Source organism: Canis lupus, chromosome 3 (assembly GCF_003254725.2).
Source record: "Canis lupus dingo isolate Sandy chromosome 3, ASM325472v2, whole genome shotgun sequence".
Classification (NCBI taxonomy): domain Eukaryota; kingdom Metazoa; phylum Chordata; class Mammalia; order Carnivora; family Canidae; genus Canis; species Canis lupus.
In genome coordinates, this window is record NC_064245.1 from 12,903,392 (window position 1) to 12,924,221 (window position 20,830).

Consider the following 20,830-nt stretch of genomic DNA (forward strand, 5'->3'; position numbering starts at 1 on the left):
GGCATCAACAGGATTGTACTGAATTATGAAACAGTAAAATGAATAAGAGACGTAAGCAAAGGTTTAAAGGTTTCATTTTCTAAGGCTATAAATGTTAGAGCAGAGAATGTAGCTTCTTATTTTTTGTAAGTACAAAGCAACCAGGTTCATCTGATAAATCTGTGTTCGGTACTTTATCTATTATGGTTGTATATTAGTCTCACGTTTCCATATTTCACCTAGGGAAACAAAGTACATAGGGAATAGAGAATTCTTTTTCCAAGCAATCTACACCAAGTTGGTCACAGGCATGACACTTAAATGTGCAGTTTCCCATGTTTTAAAATACTCTGGGGGGTGGGCCTGGGTGGCTCAGTCCATTAAGCCTCCAACTCTTGATTTCAGCTCAGGTTATGATCTTATGATTTCAGGGTCATGAGATCCAGCCCTGCGTGGGGCTCTGAGCTGGATGTGGATCCTGCTTAAGATTCTCTCTCTCCCTTTCCTTCAGCCCCTTTACCCCCACAGCCCATCTTCTCGCCATCCCATTCACATTCACGATAGCTCTCACACCATGTGTGCTCACGCGCGCGCTCTCTCTCTCTCTCTCTCTCTCTCCCTCTCTCTCTCTCGTATTGAAAAACAATAAATTAAATAAAATACTTTGGAAGGGAGAGGTGTATGTATGTGTATGTGGGCGTGTATGTATGTGTGTTGGGTGGGGTCCATGGGACTGGGAACTAAATAAAGGAAGAGTGGCACAACATTACAATGTTGATAATGATTAATGATGATGGGTATAGGAATTCATTATATTATCCTCTCTTCTGTGATAAAAAGTCTTGAAAAAGTTGGAAGCCTCTTATCTCAAGCATATGTATCTCCCCAGAGTTACCCAAAGGCAATATCCTAGCCATTCACTTGGTTTTCATATTAAAAACTCCAAACTCATAGAGAAGAATAGAGTTGACTTATTTTAATTAAAAAATTGATGAGTAACTACCATGTGCTAAGTATTATATAGAGAATAATTACTCAAGATATATAAGCAAATAAAAGATCTGCCCTGTTAATACATGATATCTCTCTGTTGCTCTAAAAACATTTACTATAAACTCTAAAATTATAGGTTAACGGTCTTTGGGATTTTCATATAAAAGACACATATTAAGGATTAAATGCATGGCCATAATTCTGAAACCTCGATGTTTCACCTAAACTCCAATATACGCTTTTCCTAACAGTTTAACATTCTCATGGATAAGTCATAATGATACTGTTAAGGGCACATGCTCTTTTTGTTCAGTTTTCAGAAGTAGCATTGATTGTCTCACTGCCAAGTTCAGCTTCTGGGATCTACCTGCGGTAAGTCTTTTTGAATTCAAAGAAGATGCCATGAGAATTTCCATAGTTACTTTGCTGCTTTTGTAGTAGTCATTATGATGCTTGTGATTTTTATCTATGAGAAATGCAAGAAAAGATCAAGTATGAATACCCACACAATTGCTAGGTCCATGGAACTCTTTCCAGAAGCTGACACATAGTAGGTGAACAATAATGACCTATGAACACATTTGCCCTTTGCCCTTTACCAAATCATTTTATGTTCTATGAGTTCTCAACAGTCAAAATGAATTCCATACTTTTTTTTTTTTTAATTCCATACTTTTTAAAGGAAACTCTAACTATAAACTCCTTTTCTCCCTGGGATAAATGTCTCCTCCATCTGAGAAGTCAATTTACATAAATAGTGTTCATTGGATAGAGTTATTTCACATTTTTCTTAACTGAAAGATACCTGATACACTTTTTTTTTTTTTACAATAGAACACGTCAAGAAAAAAAAGGAACACAGATACTTGAATACAGTGCTATGTATTCAAGTGGATATATGTAAATTGAATGGGGATTTATTTTTAATGGCTTTAGAGTTTAGTTTTCCAAGATAAAAAGAGTTCTGGGGATAGATGGTGGTGGTGGTTGCACAAGAATATGAATTCACACATGGCGCCTGGCTGGCCCAGTTGGTGGAGCGTCCTACCCTCCATCCTGGGGTCATGGGTTTGAATACCATGTTAGGTGTACTTAAGATTACTTAAACAAATAAAACTTAAAAAAATTAATGTACTTAATTTCACTTAACTTTACACTTACAAATGGTTAAGACGGTAAATTTTATGTTGTGTATATTCTACCACCACAGAAATAAATAAACAAAACAAGAAATGTCAAGGAAAAGAATAAAGATGGGCTCCTAAGAGAACTCTTGTATTACACCAGACAACCTACTTAGAACTAAATGCCTACCTCAGAATCTCAAATTGTCACCCAGGTTTCCATCCCCAGCAAGCGGTGCCATTTTTTAAAAAGCGCTTGGAGAATATAATTTACTCTCTGGGAATTGCCAAAACTGATGAAAGAACAATATCATCAGATGTTACTCCTGATTTAAAAATATTATCTGCAATGGGAAGCAAACCAGTTTAGAAACTGTCATCCAAAAGAGGAAAGTTGTGTCCGACCTCCATTCTCCCAAATATTCAAAGTCTATGTGCTTTTTGCAAATTCTATAATTTGCATTCCTTACTCCCAAAAGTCATTGCAGCCAAGTAGTCTGTCCTGCCATGGAAGGCTTGTGACACTCTTCCCAGGATGGCCACAATGATGGGGCCTCCCAAATGACTGGGCTCCTTGATCATGCTGCCACTGGGCCCATGGGTCTAATTAGGCTAAGAAACACCTTTAATTAACAGGGCCTAATCGAGTCAACTTATGACTCAGGAATGTGATTACTGATATCAACTGAATTTATTCTCTTTCATGCTTCATCATTATGATGCTCACTGGATGTTCTTCAGATCTAGCTTTTTAAAGTTGTTTTTTTCTCCCTACAACCACATAATTCTTTGGAAGATAAGATTGATAATATTGATAGTATTCAGTGTGGAAATATACACTGTACTGTGTTTCACTGACTGGCTTTATAGGTAGCACTCCCTTAAACAAATATCATAGATACACCTTTTAATTATTTTATCTTATTCTGCCTAGATTTTTAAAGTGAGGTCGTTCACAATCTTTTTCAGTATTTAAAGGGTCCTAGTAAAGATATTTAAATTATAGGGTGTATCAGAACCATTATGTATACATATATGCATGATATATATATATGATATATATGATAAAAATACATATATATTATATATAAATCGTACATTTATATATAATTATTCTATAGTAGTATATACCATCATATTATATTATACAGTATATAACACTATATAATTATATTATATTACAGAGTATATATTATATAATTAAATTATATATCGTATTATTGTATATTACAATTTATATTATATATATGTGAAATATATGTGTTATAAATTGGCTCTGTGGACCTTTAGAGGATTTATGGGTGAGCTTTTGTGTATTTGTTTGTGTATTTTGCTAAGGGAAAATGGTCTATAGCTTTCATTTAATTCTCAGAACAGTCTGTAATCACTCCCTCATAGCCAACAGACAAAAATGGTTAGGAGCCATGCATGTCTAGAGCTATATCTTCCAATACTATAGCCCTTAGCCACTCATGCCTTTTGACTTGAAATGTAGCCAAGTATGAATCAATTTAAGTATAAAATGAACACTGGAGTTTGATGAATTAATATAAAAAAGAAGATCTAAGGTACCTCAACAGTTTGTACCTTGATTATATGTTGAAATAATGTTTGGGATAGAGTGGGTTAAGTAAAATATATTATTATCATGAATTTCACCTGTATTTGCTTTTGTTAATGTGGCTACTAGGAAATTTTAAATTACATATGTGACACACCACATTTCTTTCAGATGACATTGGTTTGGGAAGAATCAAAGCTGATCACAGACAATTTGCTGATCCTGAGAGGCAAAAAAATTTTATGGTAGTTCCCAAATTGGAATATAAGAGAGATCTTAGCAAAATGACAGACGATGCCTAAACATAACAAAGTTAAAAGCACTGTTTTAAACCACTTCAAATATTCCAGCATTTCCTTGAGGGAATTTCCTTTAGGGAATCATGAATTTGGAAAGAGAAGTCTGATGTCACCTCTGAAACACTGCCATCCATATTTGCAGATAATTCCTGTGGTGCATTTTGATAAGAACCTTGGGACAATAATGACTCAAAGCAAACTTTTGCTTTCAGCACATAAATAAGATGCTATGTTTTAAAAGCCCAGAAAATGTAATGGGAAACAATTACAAAGAAATATCTTTAGGGAAACTGTAATTCCCAATCATTAAAAGTCTATGGGTACGGTGGGTACTTTGATCAATGAATCTAATCGGTCCTCACAACCCTTATGTGGTGCCTATTATGACCTTCATTTTACAGATTTGGAAACAGGTTCATAAATGTTGACTCATTGCCCTTTGAGAAAAAGAACTATTATCTTATTCTCCACTGTGTACTTAGAGGCTAGGACCAGACTTGGCACATAGTAGGTGTTCAGTGAATGGCCACTGGCTTATCAGTGACAGTTTACTGATTTCCATACAAGGTTTCTCTCTAAAGCGTGTCTAATTAGAATAACCTTGCTTTTCCCAATACCACATGCTGAGAAAGACGTGTACTTAAAACTAAGTTTTTCAAATTCACACATCAATCAATGGGATAGAAATATTTTGATTCTCACCTACCAACACATCATTCGTGTATTTTTATTTTATTTTTTTTGTGTGTGGAAAAAAAAGTACAGAATCGCTCTCTCACCGTCTCATTCTCAACAAAGCTCTTGATCTCGGTTGCTACTGCCCCTTGGAGTGTTGGGTTTTCTCTTGCCCCCCCATTCTCCTCCTCTGTGTTGGAAAATGCATGTCCAAGGACATTTCTCTAAAAGTTTCGAGCTTTGCACACAAGTTAAAAACGCTAGGTCTAGGCTCTTGCGAGCTGAGTTCATTCGGGAATCCGCATCCAGGGGCGGAATTCCTCCCGGAACTATTCCTGTCCCATTCAGCTCGAGAGCAAGCAGGGCCTCCTGCATCTCTGCTCACACGGACTCGCACGCCCGGGCGCGCTGGTGCATACCACAGCAGGGTGAGTCTCGGCCTCTCCCGGAGCCCAACCTGAAGTCCCGGGAAGAGGTCGCATGTGGTCCCCACCCCTTCCCAGCCCCAGTCCGGACAGCACTCATCCATCCGCACTCCCGGAAAGGCAGAGCAATCATCCCCTTCCCGTTCCTGCCCAGGCACGATCGCTCGCGTTTACCGTCTTGTACCACCAGCTTGCGAATGCCATGGCCACAGTCGGTGGGCTCGGAGCCGCGCGTGGCGGAGGGCTCGGCGAGGACGCGGGGTGCGGGGCGGCCGGCGCGGGGCTCCCACTTCGCCTGCCTGGGAGCTGGCGGGCTCTGCGCTCGGGACGCCCGCAGCCAGCAGGAGGCACGACACCTGGGCGCACCCGGAGCGGCCCCGCCCCTCAGGCCCCGCCCCCGCAGGCCCCGCCCCGCCCGGAGCCGCGGGAGGCTGGCTAGGGTAGGGGTGTTATTTCACGGGGAAGCCCCGCCCACAGGCCCCGCCCCCACAGGCCCCGCCCCGCCCGGTGCCGCGGGAGGCTGGCTAGGGTAGCTGTGCTAGTTCTCGGGGAAGCCCCGCCCCCGCAGGCCCCGCCCCCGCAGGCCCCGCCCCTCAGGCCCCGCCCAGCCCGGTGCCGCGGGAGGCTGGCTAGGGTAGCTGTGCTAGTTCTCGGGGAAGCCCCGCCCCCACAGGCCCCGCCCCGCCCCCGCAGGCCCCACCCCGCCCGGAGCCGCGGGAGGCTGGCTAGGGTAGGGGTGTTATTCCTCGGGGAAGCCCCGCCCCACAGGCCCCGCCCACAGGCCCCGCCCCCCGCAGGCCCCGCAGCGCCCGGAGCCGCGGGAGGCTGGCTAGGGTAGCTGTGCTAGTTCTCGGGGAAGCCCCGCCCCGCAGGCCCCGCCCCCGCAGGCCCCGCCCCCGCAGGCCCCGCCCCCGCAGGCCCCGCCCAGCCCGGAGCCGCGGGAGGCTGGCTAGGGTAGCTGTGCTAGTTCTCGGGGAAGCCCCGCCCCCCGCAGGCCCCGCCCCCGCAGACCCCGCCCCGCCCGGTGCGGCGCGAGGCTGGCTAGGGTAGGGGTGTTATTCCTCGGGCAACCCCGCCCCGCCCCGCCCGGCGCGGCGCGAGGCTGGCTCGGGTGGCTGTGTTATTCCTCGGGGCAGCCCCGCCCTGCAGCCCCGGCTTTAAGCGGAAGAGGGGATTCCGCGCTCGTTAAACTCCCCCCACTCCGGGGGCCTCGAAGGAACTCCCGCCCCCAGCCCTCTCTTCCCTCGCCCGCCTCTCCCCACCCAACTTTCCCCGACGCGGCCCGGCCCCCTGTGGAGCTCGCGCCTCGCCGGGCGCACTGGGCCGGGCCCGAGGGACCCCTGGTCACCTCCGGCCCCTGCCCGGCGGCGAGCCTGAGCCCCGCGCCCTTCCCGGCCCCGAGGGCGCCCGGGCCAGGCGGCCGCGCGGGTCACGCCCCGAGGAGGCGGCCCAGGGCCCCGGGGCTCGGATCCCCTCCCCCCAGCGCGGCCCTGCGGCTCCCGGAGGAGCGCCACTCACCTCCTGGGTGTCGCGGGCGGCGGCAGCGCGCCGGGGCCTCGGGGAGGCAGCGGGCTTCTGGCCCGGCTGAGACATGGCGAGGCCGCGGGATCGCTGCCTCCGGGAGGGCGCCGCGGGGCCGCGAAGGGAGGCCCGGGCGGGGCTGCTCTGCGAGCGAGCGAGCGAGCGAGCGAGGGAGGGAGGGAGGGAGGGGGCGGAGGGGCCGGCGGGCGCGCCCGTGAGGCAGCTTTTCCGACCCAGCCCCGAGCCCGCGCGGGGGCTCCCCCTTGCCCGGCCGGGTCCTCCCCTTCCTGCCGGCTGCTGGCTGCGGCCCCAGCTCCAGCGCCCCGGGGCTGAAGCCGAACACCCTCGGCCCCGTGGTCTTCGCCCCGAGGTCCTCCCCGCCTCCCAGGACTCGGGGCTCCCCGAGGTCGCAGGGAGGAGGGGCTGCAGGTCTCAGGGTTCCTCCTTCGACTTGCCCGGACTCAGCTTTCAGTTGTGCAACGGGAGAGCGGGACCCGGGCGTGGCCCGGCTGCGCCTCGACCCTTCTCCTTAAACAGGTCTCCAGAATTTTTGTTTTAAAGATTTTACTTATTTATGAGAAACACAGAGGGGGGGGGCAGGCAGAGACACAGGCAGAGGGACACGCAGGCTCCACGCAGGGAGCCCGACGTGGGGCTCGATCCCACGACTCTAGGATCACGCCCTGGGCCGAAGGCAGACGCTCAACCGCTGAGCCACCCAGGCGTCCCTATCTCCAGAATTAAACACCTTTCCTGCAATCTGCCCGGGTTTAGTTTGGAGAAGAATTTACCAACTCAAATCTGGCCCAAGCCTGGACCGTCTAGATAAGGAAGCGGATCACAAAAAACAAATGGGTCTGTGCATTTGTTTGTCTGGATGTGTCTGTTTGTGTAGGTGTGTACGCTCTCCTGTGTGTATTTTCTGGCATCTCACTTGGAGGGGGTTTTTTTTGGGGGGGGGGGCGGGAGGGCGCAATGTTGAAAGTTTTAAAACGTTTTATGGGGGTAGGAAGCCGTAGGTTCCAATTCAAACCAAAGAATAGTCCCAAATTAAAACCCCTGTAGCGTTTCTGGAGCCTGGCCGGTTTTGTTTCCGAGGCCAAAGTGTTTTTAGTCTTTGACTCATCTTAAACAGCACTTCCTGGTTTAGGCCTGGAAGTGAAGTATAACAAGCTTGTCTAGAAAATGCTCATCTGCTGAGACTGTCACCCTTCCATTCTGTGGTTTGTGATCAGACCCGACAGAAAAAAGAACCCGTTTCCCTGGGGTGGCATGGACACTTAGGACCCGAGGGTGACCACTCTCTGCAGTGTTATGTTTTAGACATTTGCTGAGAGAGAAGCCAGGTTGTAGGAAAAGAGTAGTCATGCTGTATTTAGGGATTTTTGTCTTCATTTACAGACTAGCAGCATTCCTGATGGGGGGAGCAGTGAGGAGTGCTGAAAATGGATTTCCTTTTTAAAAGTTTTGCTTATTATCTATGTAACTAGCATTTCCAGCACACAGGCTACAGTGTGAGAATTTACCCATAAAAATGAAATGACTTGGATAAGGGATCTATCATTGTCCATTCAAGAAAAATTGATTGGTGGCATGAATTACACTCATAATTGGAGGAAATATGTCATAAGCCTGAAAAAAAAAATGACTTAAGAATGCAACCAAACACCTACAGTAATTTAAATAAGCACACAAACTACAGGGCCCAGGTGATAGGCAGCCCCATCTCTAGGCCCAGGAACCAGAAACACATCCATACTAAAGATCCTAGAGGACCTAGGTTCAGGCTTTAGATCCCTGACACATTATTCTGAGTCTGGAAGAAGAATGGTTTGTTGATTAAAATTTGAGGTGTTTTCTAAGGGGTATTTAAAATTGAACTTAAACCAGTTAGTGTTATATTCTTTGAAAGTCTTTCATCATGTAAAGCATTGTGAAAGAAATTGATATATGGATAAAAATGCATATTTCCTGCACTCCAAGGACTTAGAGGTTAGCTGGAGTCATGTGGCATTTGTAACACATCATTTGGGTGACAATGAGGCAGGTATGAGTAAGTACAAATGTGTTTTGGGAGTTTGGGGTTCTGTGGGGCTTAGTGCTTTTAGGAAGGTAAAAGAAGCTTGAGTGGGCAGGCTGGCTGGTGGGATGTGGACAGGGGTAGAAAGGGTGGGGGCAGTTCAGGAAATATTAAAAAAGCCTACCCATCTGGTTGGAGCTGCTGGTGCAAGTTTAGAAGTAATCGATCCATTTGCCAACTTACTATTTACCAAGCAGCTGCCATGCCAGGTGATATAATTGATATCAAAATCTATAAGAGATAATGACATTAGCCTTCAGGCTTTGCTTAAGGGTTGGAACTCCATAAGCAGATCAGTTATGGGCTAAACTATGCATTGATGATGATGAGTAAAGAAGAATTACAAATAAGTTGAAGAAGAAAGAGGGCAGTGTTTTCACTTTCTCTTGTAGTCAGTGAGGAATTCGAACTTTGATACCATGACCAGCAGTTGAACACCTTAGAGAAGGTCATTTTAAATATATATGGCACCTTTGTTTTATTTTTATTTGCACATTCCTTCATTTACTCAGTAACAGGATGACTGCATTGTGTCAGGCTCTGTGGAGGTACCGGGGGCCTGAAAGTCTAGGAGGAAAGACAGACAAATTCACCACCACATGACCATGGACGAAGGGTAAGGGCTGGCAGAGATATTCCAAGAGCACTACAGGATCCTGAGGGACCTCTCACTCTGACCATGATGGGCTGGCTGGGGAGACGGGGAGCTCAAGGGCTCCTTCCTCCTGCCATGTTTGACTTGACTGAGTTGTAACCTCCTCCACATGACCTCCACCTTGTATCTTCTCTTCATCCCCACTGTTGCAGGAGCTGTTCAGGAGCTCATCACTTCTCATCAGGAAACATGTAAACTGAGAAAAAGAAAGACAGGATGGAGACTGGAGAAAAAGCCAGTGGAACCTGAGAAGGAGCTACGGGGGGGGGGGGGGGGGGGGTAAGAGAAAGCTAGGAAGGAAGTAGGTACCAGAGGCCGAGGGAGGAGGGGCTTCTGAAAGGAAGGGGCTGATCCGGCAATATGACATTTCACTCAAAGGTTGGGTCAGACAATGGATGAAGAGTGTCCATTAGATCTGACAGCTGAGAGGTTGTGGTAACCTGGCCAGGGGGTAGGATTCAGGAGAATTCAAACCTGAGGTACTCATGGTTTGAATAGTCCCCTTCCTTTGTATGGTATATTTTCTACACTGCCACTTACTTCTGGAATGGAAGTTAACTCAAGAAAACCTGGATCTTTTAGCTGATGTTCAAGTCCCTACCAATCCCACTGAAATGTACCTGTCCTATCAGCCATCTTGAGACTCTCCACCAGGTTTGCTCTACTCCATAGTGACATTGTCCAGAGTAAACCAGAAAAAGAAGAAGAAGAAGAAGAAGAAGAAGAAGAAGAAGAAGAAGAAGAAGAAGAAGAAGAATCATCTTTGCAAATAGGCAAAGATGTAGGCAAAATATTCCAAGGCTCTCCAAGCCTCCTTTCCCTTATGATGTGTATCTGAGTAGGAGCATCATGCTTCTGACTGTTGAATTATCCAGGAGAATGGCTTAAGTGGTAAAGTCTGTGCATAAACAAGATGAAGGTGTGCTAGTCAGTAGTTGGAGAATATGTTTAGACCACAGGAGCTTTGTCATGTGCTCTGTTCTTGAATATTTTTGTGCCCCCCTCCCACATTCCCATATTAGAATCCTAATGCCCAATGTGGTACCATAGGAGCCGGGGCCTTTAGATGATTAAATCATGAGGGCAGAGCTCTCGTGGAGAGTAATGCCATTACAAAAGATGCCCCAGGAGAGCTCCCTTGCCCCTTCTGCGTGTGAGGATACAAGGAGAAGTCTGCAGCTGGGAAGAGAGCGCTCACTGGACTCTACTGGCACCCTGATCACAGACTTGCAGCCTCCAGAAGTGCTAGAAAAACACTTCTGCTGCATAAGCTCCCCAGCCTGTAGTATTTTGTTACAGCAGCCAGGATGGACTAGGACACCTTGCTTTTCAGATCACACTGGGCTTGTGTCTGGGTGGCTGATGGGGTGGCAGGAGGGAAAGAGAATGGAGATGGAAGGATGGAGCGACAGAGGATAAAGAGAGAAAAGAATAAACAGCAGATGAAGTAATTTTTAGTTTTCACTGTTACCAAACAAGAACTTGAGTCACACATATACCTGTAACGAGGCCCACAGGTTTTCCTTCTCATCCTTTATGTGCCTGCAGATAATAAAACACCTGCAAAATACCGCCAGGCCTTGTTTTTTAGCATGATGGGACTTCCTGTTTCTTGTCTGTGTGGACCAAAGAGGACTGAGATCATTTCTCCTTTTTCAGGGATTTATTAGGAAGTACTCATGGGATCAACACCTGAGGGAAGGGAGGAAGGATGGGCTAAGGGAGAAGTAGACCGAGCAGAAGCCTCCCATAACCCTGCAGGGAATGACCATGGCGGGGTGCCCTTTGGAGTGGTTGGGGGCTGGTGAGAAAGGGCTGAGCCCTGATGAGCTTGCATCATTAGTCCTTGGGTATGGCTGAGGGTGAAGGGAGCATGGCTTCAGGGGAGAAAGGTGGCTCCCTGAAACTGTGGCATCCCACAGAGGAGCTGAGAGAGGAGGGTTGGGTGCTGGTGGCCCTCCCAGGAGCTGGAATAAGGACTCTTTTGTTCCTGAAGGGGATTCAGATAACTTATTACATCCATTACATTGCTCAGTGCGATATAACACCAGAAAACATTGCAAAATAGAAGTAAGGGGGGGGATTCATATTACTAAAGTATGCTGTCAAGATGCTGTATGATTAAGCAGTAGGTCTGAACATATTACCCATTTAATTAAATTTCTCCCCCTTCTACAATGACTTCTGCCTTCAAGAGGGGTCACGGAAGAACAATTTGTTTTTTGCAGTAGCTGTGCTGTTACCACCGGCAATCTAGATATATTTTAAAATCTGATTGCAAAGAATGATTAGAAACGAAGGGAAAATAAATGTTTTGATTTTCTAGTTTTGCCTAGTGTTTTTATTTTATTTTTTTAAAGATTTTATTTATTTATTCATGAGAGACCGAGGCGGGGAGGGGGGGTGCTGGGCAGAGACACAGGCAGAGGGAGAAGCAGGCTCCATGCAGGGAGCACGAAGTGGGACTCGATCCTGGGTCTCCAGGATCAGGCCCTGGGCTGAAGGCGGCGCTAAACCTCTGAGCCACTGGGCTGCCTTGCCTAGTGTTTTTAAAGTGAAAAGGAAAGATTGCTCCTAGGTCTGGCTGCAGACAAGGAAGTAGGTAGAAGAGACCCCTGTTTGCTAGGAAGCCTTCCTATAAGCTAGACGTGTTTTGCTTCCCTTACTCATTTCCCTTAGGTTTATGGCTTTCCATCCTTGGGACTATGGGTCCATGCAAAGAGCTCAGTTCTGACTCATACACTCTTGAGACCAACAACTAACTAGTGCTGTGTGAATCATCTCTCTTCCTTGTTTACAGTCCTTGAGGGTTCCTTAGCGCCAACAGGATGAAGTTTAGATTCCTTAATATGCCCTCCCAGGACCTGCAGGATTTGTCCTAGGCAGTCCCAACTGCAGCTTTATGCCTTCAGGCGGCTGTGCCCCAGTCATGCCCCCCTGCTTTCAGACCCTGGGATACTCTCCACTCTTCCCAATTCTGCTTTTGCTCATCTCCTACTTCCTGGAATACTCGTTCCTTTCCTTTCCCAAAGTGCTAACTTCCCGCAGCATTGCATCCTAACTGTGTACCACCCATATAAAGTCCAAGATTCTCACATCCTGATCCTAAATGCAGTTTATATTTAAAGAAACAAGGCTCTGGCATCCCAAAAGTAACTAAAAGCATTTCAATCTTTACTGCAATCCTCTTACTGCAATTGAAAAATGCCTGAGTGGGTGCACAACCTGAACACTCAGCAAAATATCTTAAACATCCTTTCTCTTTTTAACTTACTTCCATTGTCTCCCCCATGTTTCAAACTTGCTTCTATAAACTCCCCCCAAAAAACAATCAGAAGATGTTATTTTGTCTTATTTCTTTTCCTTGTTTCCTTCTGCAATGATATAATTCTCCCTAGAGGGTCCAATGGAGGTGGAATCATTGTGCATACTAACATTCTTTGATCCCTGTTATACTGTTTATCTGTACCCATTACTAGACACTGTGGTGAAAAGGGTCATTTCATTCTTATTCACAGAACTTGAGATTATGCCTGGCACATAATATGTCCTCAATAAATATTTATGGAATGCATAAGAATACATTATTGGGTTTTTTTTTCCAGGCTAAACTTCCCTCTTGAAAAGATGAAAGAAATAGACTGGACAATTTAGAAGGACACCTGTAATTGAAATGGTTTCGGATCATATAAGATCAGAAAGTTAGGAGAACTGTCTAAACACTCCATGGTACTAATGCTATCGAATGCTCTCATAGTTGATAATGATGGAAATAGATAAAGCCATAGAACTTACTATGTATTAGAAACTTGTTTTTAAAGATTTTGCATAGGGGCGCCTGGGTGGCTCAGTGGGTTAAGCATCTACCTTCAGTTTAGGTCATGATCTCAGGGTCCTGGGATTGAGCACCTCATGGGGCTCTCTGCTCAATGGGGAGTCAGCTCTCACTCTCACTCTGTGCTCTCTCTCACATAAATAAATAAAACCTTTTTAAAAATACTTTGCATATATTTGTTCATTACACCCTTATAAAGTAGGAAATATTCTTTTCTCCTTGTTATAGGAGAGGAAACTAAGGCCCAGAGAGGTTGAATAATCTACCCTGGGTTACAGGGCTGCTAAATGACACTGTTAGCATTTGAATCATTTGATTTCAATCATTTGAATTGTGGTTTAGTACTTCTAGCCACTTCTCTGTATCTATGCTTTGCTATATACAAAACCAAATATGTCATGGAATTTAGAGTGGAATGTTTGCATATTGATGCCTTGGGGTGGGGGATTGAAATTATATTTTTAAGTGAGTGATTTAATATCTGAAGTGATAAAAGTAAATCTAAAATACTTTAGCTATCTGTTCTTCAGAGCGTACTTGGAGAATATAAAAATAATACTAGCCAGTCACAAATGGTTATATACTACACATTCACATGAAATGTCAGAATAAGCAAATCTGTAGAAACAGAAAATAGATTAGTAGTTGTTTAGGGTTGGTGGGGGTGTTGATTACGACAGGGGGGTAGCTAGAGGTCTTGAGTTTCTTTTTGAGGTGATAAAATTGACTGCTGATTGACACGTCTATTAATATACTAAAACCAGGGGGATCCCCTTAATATACTAAAACCAGGGGGATCCCCGGGTGGCTCAGCGGTTTGGCGCCTGTCTTTGGCCTGGGGTGCGATCCTGGAGTCCCGGGATCGAGTCCCACGTCGGGCTCCCGGCATGGAGCCTGCTTCTCCCTCTGCCTTTGTCTCTGCCTCTCTCTCTCTCTCTCTCTATGTCTATCATAAATAAATAAATCTTAAAAAAAAGAGTTTAAAAAAAATATACTAAAACCACTGAAATTTATACTCAAAACAGGTAAATTGTATATAAATTATATTTCAACTAAGCTGTCATAAAAAAAGCTCTCATATAAACCTCGTCCTTAACATGAGGACTATCTGTAATTTCAAAAGAACACTTTAAGATCTTTCTATAAGGATGGTCACTTACTCTTCTCTTCACTCATTTACATTTGCAAACTCTCCAAGAGATTTTATTCTTTTTTCTTTTTTTTCTCCAAGAGATTTTAAAGAGATACTCATAGCAGCAGTCATTTTGTTACTTGGCAGATTCATGATTCATGTTGGTCAGCCTCTTCACAAGCAGGAATGAACTGCAGGAAAATTACCCTTAGCCCTTTAAAAATGGTTATTACAAATAACTTATTTCCGATATTTTAGGGGTATTTGTTCTCAGAAAATTTTTATTAAATATGAAATTGATTTTCTAATAAAATTGTGTTTTGGAATAATTTTAGATATACAAGAAAGTTGCAAAGATTCTCTGTTCAAAGTAGAGTTCCCAGTTTCTATTTCCCCTATTGTCACCATCTTAAATACAGCGATACGTTTGTCAAAACTATGAAACCAACATAGGTATGGCTATAAAGTAAACTGCAGACTTCACATGAATTTCACCTTATTTCATTAGTGTCCTTTTTCTGCTTGAGATTCCAGTCTAGGAAATCACACCATAGTCATGTCTCCTTAGTCTCTTCTGGGGTCTGTGACAGATTTTCCTTGTCTTTCACAACCTTGGCAGTTGCGGAATATTGGTCAGATGTTGTGTACAATGTTCTTAAATTTGAAAAAAAAAACATCTGATGTTTATCTTATGATGAGGCTAAGACTATGGGTTTAGGGGAAGAATATTACAGTGATAAGCGACCTTATCACATTGTACAGAGGACTCCTGATGTTCACATGATTTACCAGGGGTGATGTGAACCTCCATCACCGGGGTAAAGTGGGGTTTGCACGTTTCTCCACTGAAAAGTTGCAATCTCTCCCTTTCCATACTTTGCTCTTTGGAAGCAAGTCATTAAGTCTACCCCACACTCAAATTATTCTTGAATGTAAAAATTATTCCTATTTTATTTGTTTTAAATGTAATATCCATTTGTAAGATTTTCAAGACTATTACAACTGACAGGGATTCTCTTTTTCTTTATCTAATACTAAACTTTAAATTTTTTAGATTCAAGTACTTTGGAAAGCTAGATATTCTAAATTATTTTTTTTTAATTTTTAATTTTTTTTATGATAGTCACACACAGAGAGAGAGAGAGGCAGAGACACAGGCAGAGGGAGAAGCAGGCTCCATGCACCGGGAGCCCAATGTGGGATTCGATCCCGGGTCTCCAGGATCGCGCCCTGGGCCAAAGGCAGGCGCCAAACCGCTGCGCCATCCAGGGATCCCAATATTCTAAATTAAATGTATAAGGTAGTGTGACTGCTGCTTTCTAAGGGGTGAAATGTGAGTTTGTATAATTCTATATAAATAGTTACCTTTTTAATGATGTCAGAGAGTAGAAAACACTGTGAGAACATCCCTAACTTTGTGCCAAAGGACAATATGGGAGTATAATTTTTTATAATCTTAGAGTAGAAAGCTCTCTCTAAAATGACACAAAACTTAGAAGCCCTAATGGAAAAGATTAATAAAAGATTAAAATAATAAGGAAAAGGGGGAATTCCTGGGTGGCTCAGCAGTTTAGCGCCTGCCTTCTGCCCAGGGCGTGATCCTGGAGTCTTGGGATCGAGTCCCATGTCAGGCTCCCTGCACGAGCCTGCTTCTCCCTCTGCCTGTGTCTCTGCCTTTCTCTCTGTGTCTCTCATGAATAAATAAAGTCTTTTTAAAAAATAATAAGGAAAAGGTTAAGAAAAGATTATATTAAAACTTAAAAGTTCTTCATAGAAAAAAATGTATAAATAAAAACAATATAAACATGAGCTTAAACCAATAATTGAACCAAAAATCCAGTAGGAACATCACAGAGGATACAAATAGAGAATTCACAGATAAAGAAATATAAATGGCTTATTAACATGTGGAAAGATGCTCCAATGTGATTCAAAATAACAGATGCATATTAAAACCACAATCAGATCCCTTTTTATCCTATTAGGTTGAGAGAAACAAAACTGATGAACAATACATGGCACTGGCAATAGTATAGAGAAGAAACAGCTCCCATCCCACGTCGCTGATGGGAATATAAACTGATCCAACAACTTTTGGTTGGCAATTGGGCAAACATCAGTCAAAGATGTCATTGGACATACCTTTGCACTAGCGATTCCATTTTTAGGAATGTCTCTAACAAATGTACTTGTATATATACATGTACAAAGACACACAAAAAAACTGTTCATTGCAGCATCATTCATAATGGTGAGAAACTGGAAGCCAGCTAAGTGGTCACCAGTAGGGAAGGGTTAAGTGCATGAAATAACCATATAATAGGAAAAAATGCAATCATTTCAAAGAGAGGTTTCTGTGAGCCAATGTGGACCATCTTGTAAGATGTATTAGTAATTGAGAAAGGCAGTGTGAAGAATCCGTAAAAAGCATTCTAATGTTATGTAAAAATAAAAAAGATATGTTTTATGAACTTTCTATGTAACCACAGATATATTCCTTGTGCTGGCTATTTCTGGAATGATACATAAAAGGTTATAAACAGTAGTTGCCTTTGCTGAAGAACGTGGGAGATTAGGGATGTGAAGTGGGGAGGAGGGTTATCTTTCACTTCTATTTTTTTATTATTCTACTCAGTTTTTTAAAAATATACACAGCATTTTTTGTTCAATTGCAGTTCCAGATGACCAATACATATTATATATTAAGTGCACATATAATTTACAGATTAAACTTTAGCACTTAGAGTTTCTGAAATTTTTAATTTTGCTTTCTTGAAATAAATTGTGCTTCTAAAGATCACTTTCCAGAACTATAGGAGGAAAAGGGAAAGCTTAACTGATGGCCACACTCTCTGTGTTGTGAACCAGCACAAGAAAAGTTGTAATAAACATACTGTCCCCTCTTCCACCATTTTTTGGAGTAATTCTGAACCATGGATTATTTCTGCTCCTGTGAGTGGTTTGGCTTTTCCACTGAGGGTATGTTTGTGATGATAGGTAGAGGGGATATTGGGTGGTTTGTTGCTGCCTAAGGCCATATACAGAGCTAGGAAGGAAAATCCACAACTCTGTTAACAGCTCAGTTCTCCATACTGCAAGCTCAATGGTACCCTACTGGTTTCATTATATTGTGTTTGTTAATTAGATCCAGTTCAGACTCCAAAAGCATTGGTTGCACAAAGTCATTCATCAAGGGGGACTTGTTACTCAAATCGACATCACATAGTTCTGTGGTGAGAATAGCCTTCTTGCAAAGAAGCGTCTTTGCTTTGTAAACCTTTTGCTTTAATAGGATTTTTACTTATATGAATTTTGGGATATTTCCCAAGAGGTATCAGTTTGGGTCATACTAGCCAAAATCACTTTTATGACTAGATCGGTTTCTTTTTCCTCAGTGTTCTGGGTTGTGTCCCTCCAAAAAGGATGTTGGAGTCTCAACCCCACACCTCAGAATCCAACCTTATTTAAAGATAGGGTTTTACAAAAACGATCTAGTTAAGATGAGGTTATTAAGGTGGGCCCTTGTATAGTATGATAAGCGTCATAAAAAGGAAAAATTGGGACATCGATATGTACACAGGGAGAATGGCATGTGTTGGACGTGCTGCTATAAACTGAGGAACTGCCAAGAAGCTAGGACAGCAGTCTTTTTTTTCTTTTTACAACAGCAGTCTTAAACAGATCCTCCCCCAGCACATTCGGCAGGAGCATGGCCCTGCTGCCACACTGCTTTGGGACATGCAGCCTCCAGAAATGTGACACAATAAATTTCTGTTGTTCTAAGCCAGTCTTAGCTAAAGTGGTGGGCCACCCTAGCAAACCAATACATTTAAAATGGGGAATATTGAAAGTATAAAAGACTTCAGTTCAAAATGAGCTCAGGCCTTCTCTGGTTTCTTCCTGTCCTAGCAAATGTCCCTGGTGAATGTGAATTCTGATTGTGGCATTTAGTCTAGAAAGAATAACTACCTTTTCAATCTAGGTTGTGTTTCTACAACATTCTAGGAAGAAAGTTTAAAAATACCACTTTTCCCTGGGAAAGCTAATCCATCTTTTAGGTTATATTTCCTGGTTTGGGACCTTCTTGTGCAAGTTGTTTCTCCTTCCCCTCTTTCAAAACTCACTTTCAGAACTTGTCTGAAGACTCACTTCCTCATGGGTCTTTCCAGGCTAACTCTTAACAGAATATGGTCACTTGGCAACACTCGCGAATGCCCCACGGTGCCAAGTTTATGCTCCTGACCTAACCTCTTTATTTCTCACTGTGCAGTGAAGCTTTAGCACTTAAGTTAGAATCGTTGTATATCAGTTTTCTTTGAATGGTAAAGTCTTTGAAGGAGGTTTCCTTCAATAGGTGCTAAGAAATGTAACAGTTATGATTTATAGAGTACTTATCCTGTACTTCTCTGCCCTGTGAACCTGGGGAAGGACACACACACACACACACACACACACACACACACACACACATTCATGGTCACACAGAGCCAGGAATTCATCACAGGCCAGACTGACTCTGCAGCCCTGGATCTGGGAGTTGTACTCAATAAAGATGGCCAGTTAAGCCAAGTCTGACTAATCCAGCAGTGACTTTACCCCCTCTTGCTCACTGATCTACCCCCAGGGCCTAGAAGAGTGGGTAGGTGCCCTATTCATACTTTTGTTGCAGGAGTTGTTGGTACCTCCGTACGAGTATGGCCATCCTACGGGAATAGAGACAATCATAGGGGAAGAAACTTCTCTAGACGAGTGGGTTGAACCATCTAAAATTGTCTGTATTCCAAATTTTTGACCTACAGAGGTCAAAAATACATACAGTTTAATCTTATACAATTGCTAAAAAGGATTTAATATTCAGCCTTTTGCTGCTTGATTTGTTTTTAGAAAACAGTTTGTTGGTCCCATGTCAGGGAATCTCACACCTTCCCTCTGTAGCCCTTGGTTTCTGGCAAGGACAATGCATTACTGTGTCTCTTTCACTACCTATTCCTGACCTTTGTGGCTGTCTGATAAAGCAACATTTTGTTTCAATTGGCACAATTAAAGCTCTTCTCCCATGAGAGGCCACTGGTTGCTGGGACTGGGACTGGGACTGCAGCCTCTCCCAGAATCCATTGTTTATCATGCCTCTTACATATTTGTAAGTCTAGGGCCCAAATATCCAAGTCCTTCTCCTTCTCGTCTGCTTTGTGGCCTAGATCAAGCCACCTTTGCCACTGTGGTTTCTGCTCTGATAAGTCAGTCTGAGGCCAGTGGATAAGCGTGTCTGAAGAGTCTACATTATTTGATTCTATCTCTCCTCTGTTGCAGGTCCTGGATTGATCCTCTGATTTTCTTAACCGCTCTCCAGCATCCTCTTTATGGGTCTCCCATCTCATCCAAAGTTGGAAAGGTATAGTTACCTTGCTGTGTGAGGTGCAAGAAAGGGCCTGAGTCACTAACTGCCACCTATGATTTCCACCCACCTCCCTCTGTTCAGCCCATGTCCCAGCTCCAAATCCTGAAGCTACCAAGTGCCATGCCCCCTGCCCCCATCAGTAGCCTCTCTGCAGGCATGCAGGGTGCCACTCCCTAGGCTGGGAGAGTCACTTCTCACCATTCCACTTCCGCTTCCCATTTTCCATGAATGTGTCGGTTTCAGATCTGTTCATTGTCTCTTGTCCCATTCTCTTTAATCTTGTGGGTTTATAACTTGCCTGTTTGTTTTAAATTCACTTACTCTTCCTTTGGTGGGGTTTCAGGAAGAAGAAGATATTAAGACTCGGGTTTAATCTGTGTGTAGATCAGAAGGTCATTGCAACACATTTTTAAAAATAATAGCCCTGCAAGGTATGGATTAGTAGGCTCGTTTTACAGATAAAGATACTGAGTCTCAGAGAGATTCAGTTAATTGCCTGAGAGCTCACAGCTAGGTATCAGAGCTGTGATTCAGACCTATATTTAACTGAGTCTAAAGCCCATGTGCCTCAGCAGTAAAGAATCCTACCTGCCATAGTTACCTGAACAGAGGACAGGTACTGCTGTCAGGGATGGTCCTAAGAAGACACACGATTTGGGTCAAGCAAGATCTAGACAGCCTGGAGGTCTCTTCCATTTCTGGTTGTAATGTCTCCCTTTGTTTTGTTTCATAATCAAAGCAAGTGGGTCACAGAGATATTTTTAAGCAAAGATAATTGACTTAATATCATTTTAGCTGAAGCATTAAATAATGCTCAGTTAAAACCCTGGGGGAGAGACATAAAGCAGAAGACTGAACTGAGTAATCCATAGTACCTAATTATAAATCTAGCTTCAGATACAATCAGCCCATGGTGATATACAAGGAGGAAAATACATGTTTACGTGGCACCTCTCTGAAGCCTCCACTTAAATGCCCTGTGTCATAGAGCCTGCTCACTTATAGCATTTGGCCAAAATCACTGAAGGAATGAATTATTTACCATTTGCTTAAGATTCACACTTGAGGGGCAGCCTGGGTGGCTCAGTGGTTTAGCACCGCCTTCAGCCCAGGGTGTGATCCCGGAGTCCCGGATCCAGATCCGAGTCTCAGA

At 43.8% G+C, this 20,830-nt stretch overlaps 1 protein-coding gene and 2 long non-coding RNA genes across 45 annotated transcripts in view; 1 reads left to right on the plus strand and 2 right to left on the minus strand.

Annotated features, from left to right (window-relative positions):
• CAST (calpastatin) overlaps window positions 1-6,807 on the minus strand; it is a 111,454-nt gene extending 104,647 nt beyond the window's left edge. For 8 of the 39 annotated variants that reach the window (XM_025436997.3, XM_025436996.3, XM_025436995.3 and 5 more), the window contains exon 1: window positions 6,575-6,807. In XM_025436997.3, coding sequence (XP_025292782.1) covers window positions 6,575-6,649 — 75 coding nt within the window. In that variant the 5' untranslated portion in view covers window positions 6,650-6,807. Of the gene's footprint in view, window positions 1-5,230; window positions 5,448-6,574 lie in introns of those variants that run through there. The other 31 variants (XM_035714558.2, XM_025436992.3, XM_025436985.3 and 28 more) reach the window with 8 other exon arrangements.
• A 23-nt stretch (window positions 6,808-6,830) lies between these two features.
• On the plus strand, window positions 6,831-11,637 carry LOC125754832 (uncharacterized). Its single transcript, XR_007409701.1, has 2 exons — window positions 6,831-7,114; window positions 9,465-11,637. It is a non-coding gene; the product is annotated as an uncharacterized LOC125754832 (long non-coding RNA).
• The window catches only part of LOC112653121 (uncharacterized), a 72,192-nt gene continuing 60,732 nt past the window's right edge, over window positions 9,371-20,830 (minus strand). For 3 of the 5 annotated variants that reach the window (XR_003131939.3, XR_003131937.3, XR_007409700.1), the window contains 2 exons: window positions 14,775-14,933; window positions 9,371-9,508 (listed from right to left, as the gene is read on the minus strand). This is a non-coding gene — a long non-coding RNA (uncharacterized LOC112653121). Of the gene's footprint in view, window positions 9,509-10,811; window positions 10,929-14,774; window positions 14,934-20,830 lie in introns of all 5 variants that reach the window. The other 2 variants (XR_003131938.3, XR_003131940.3) reach the window with 2 other exon arrangements.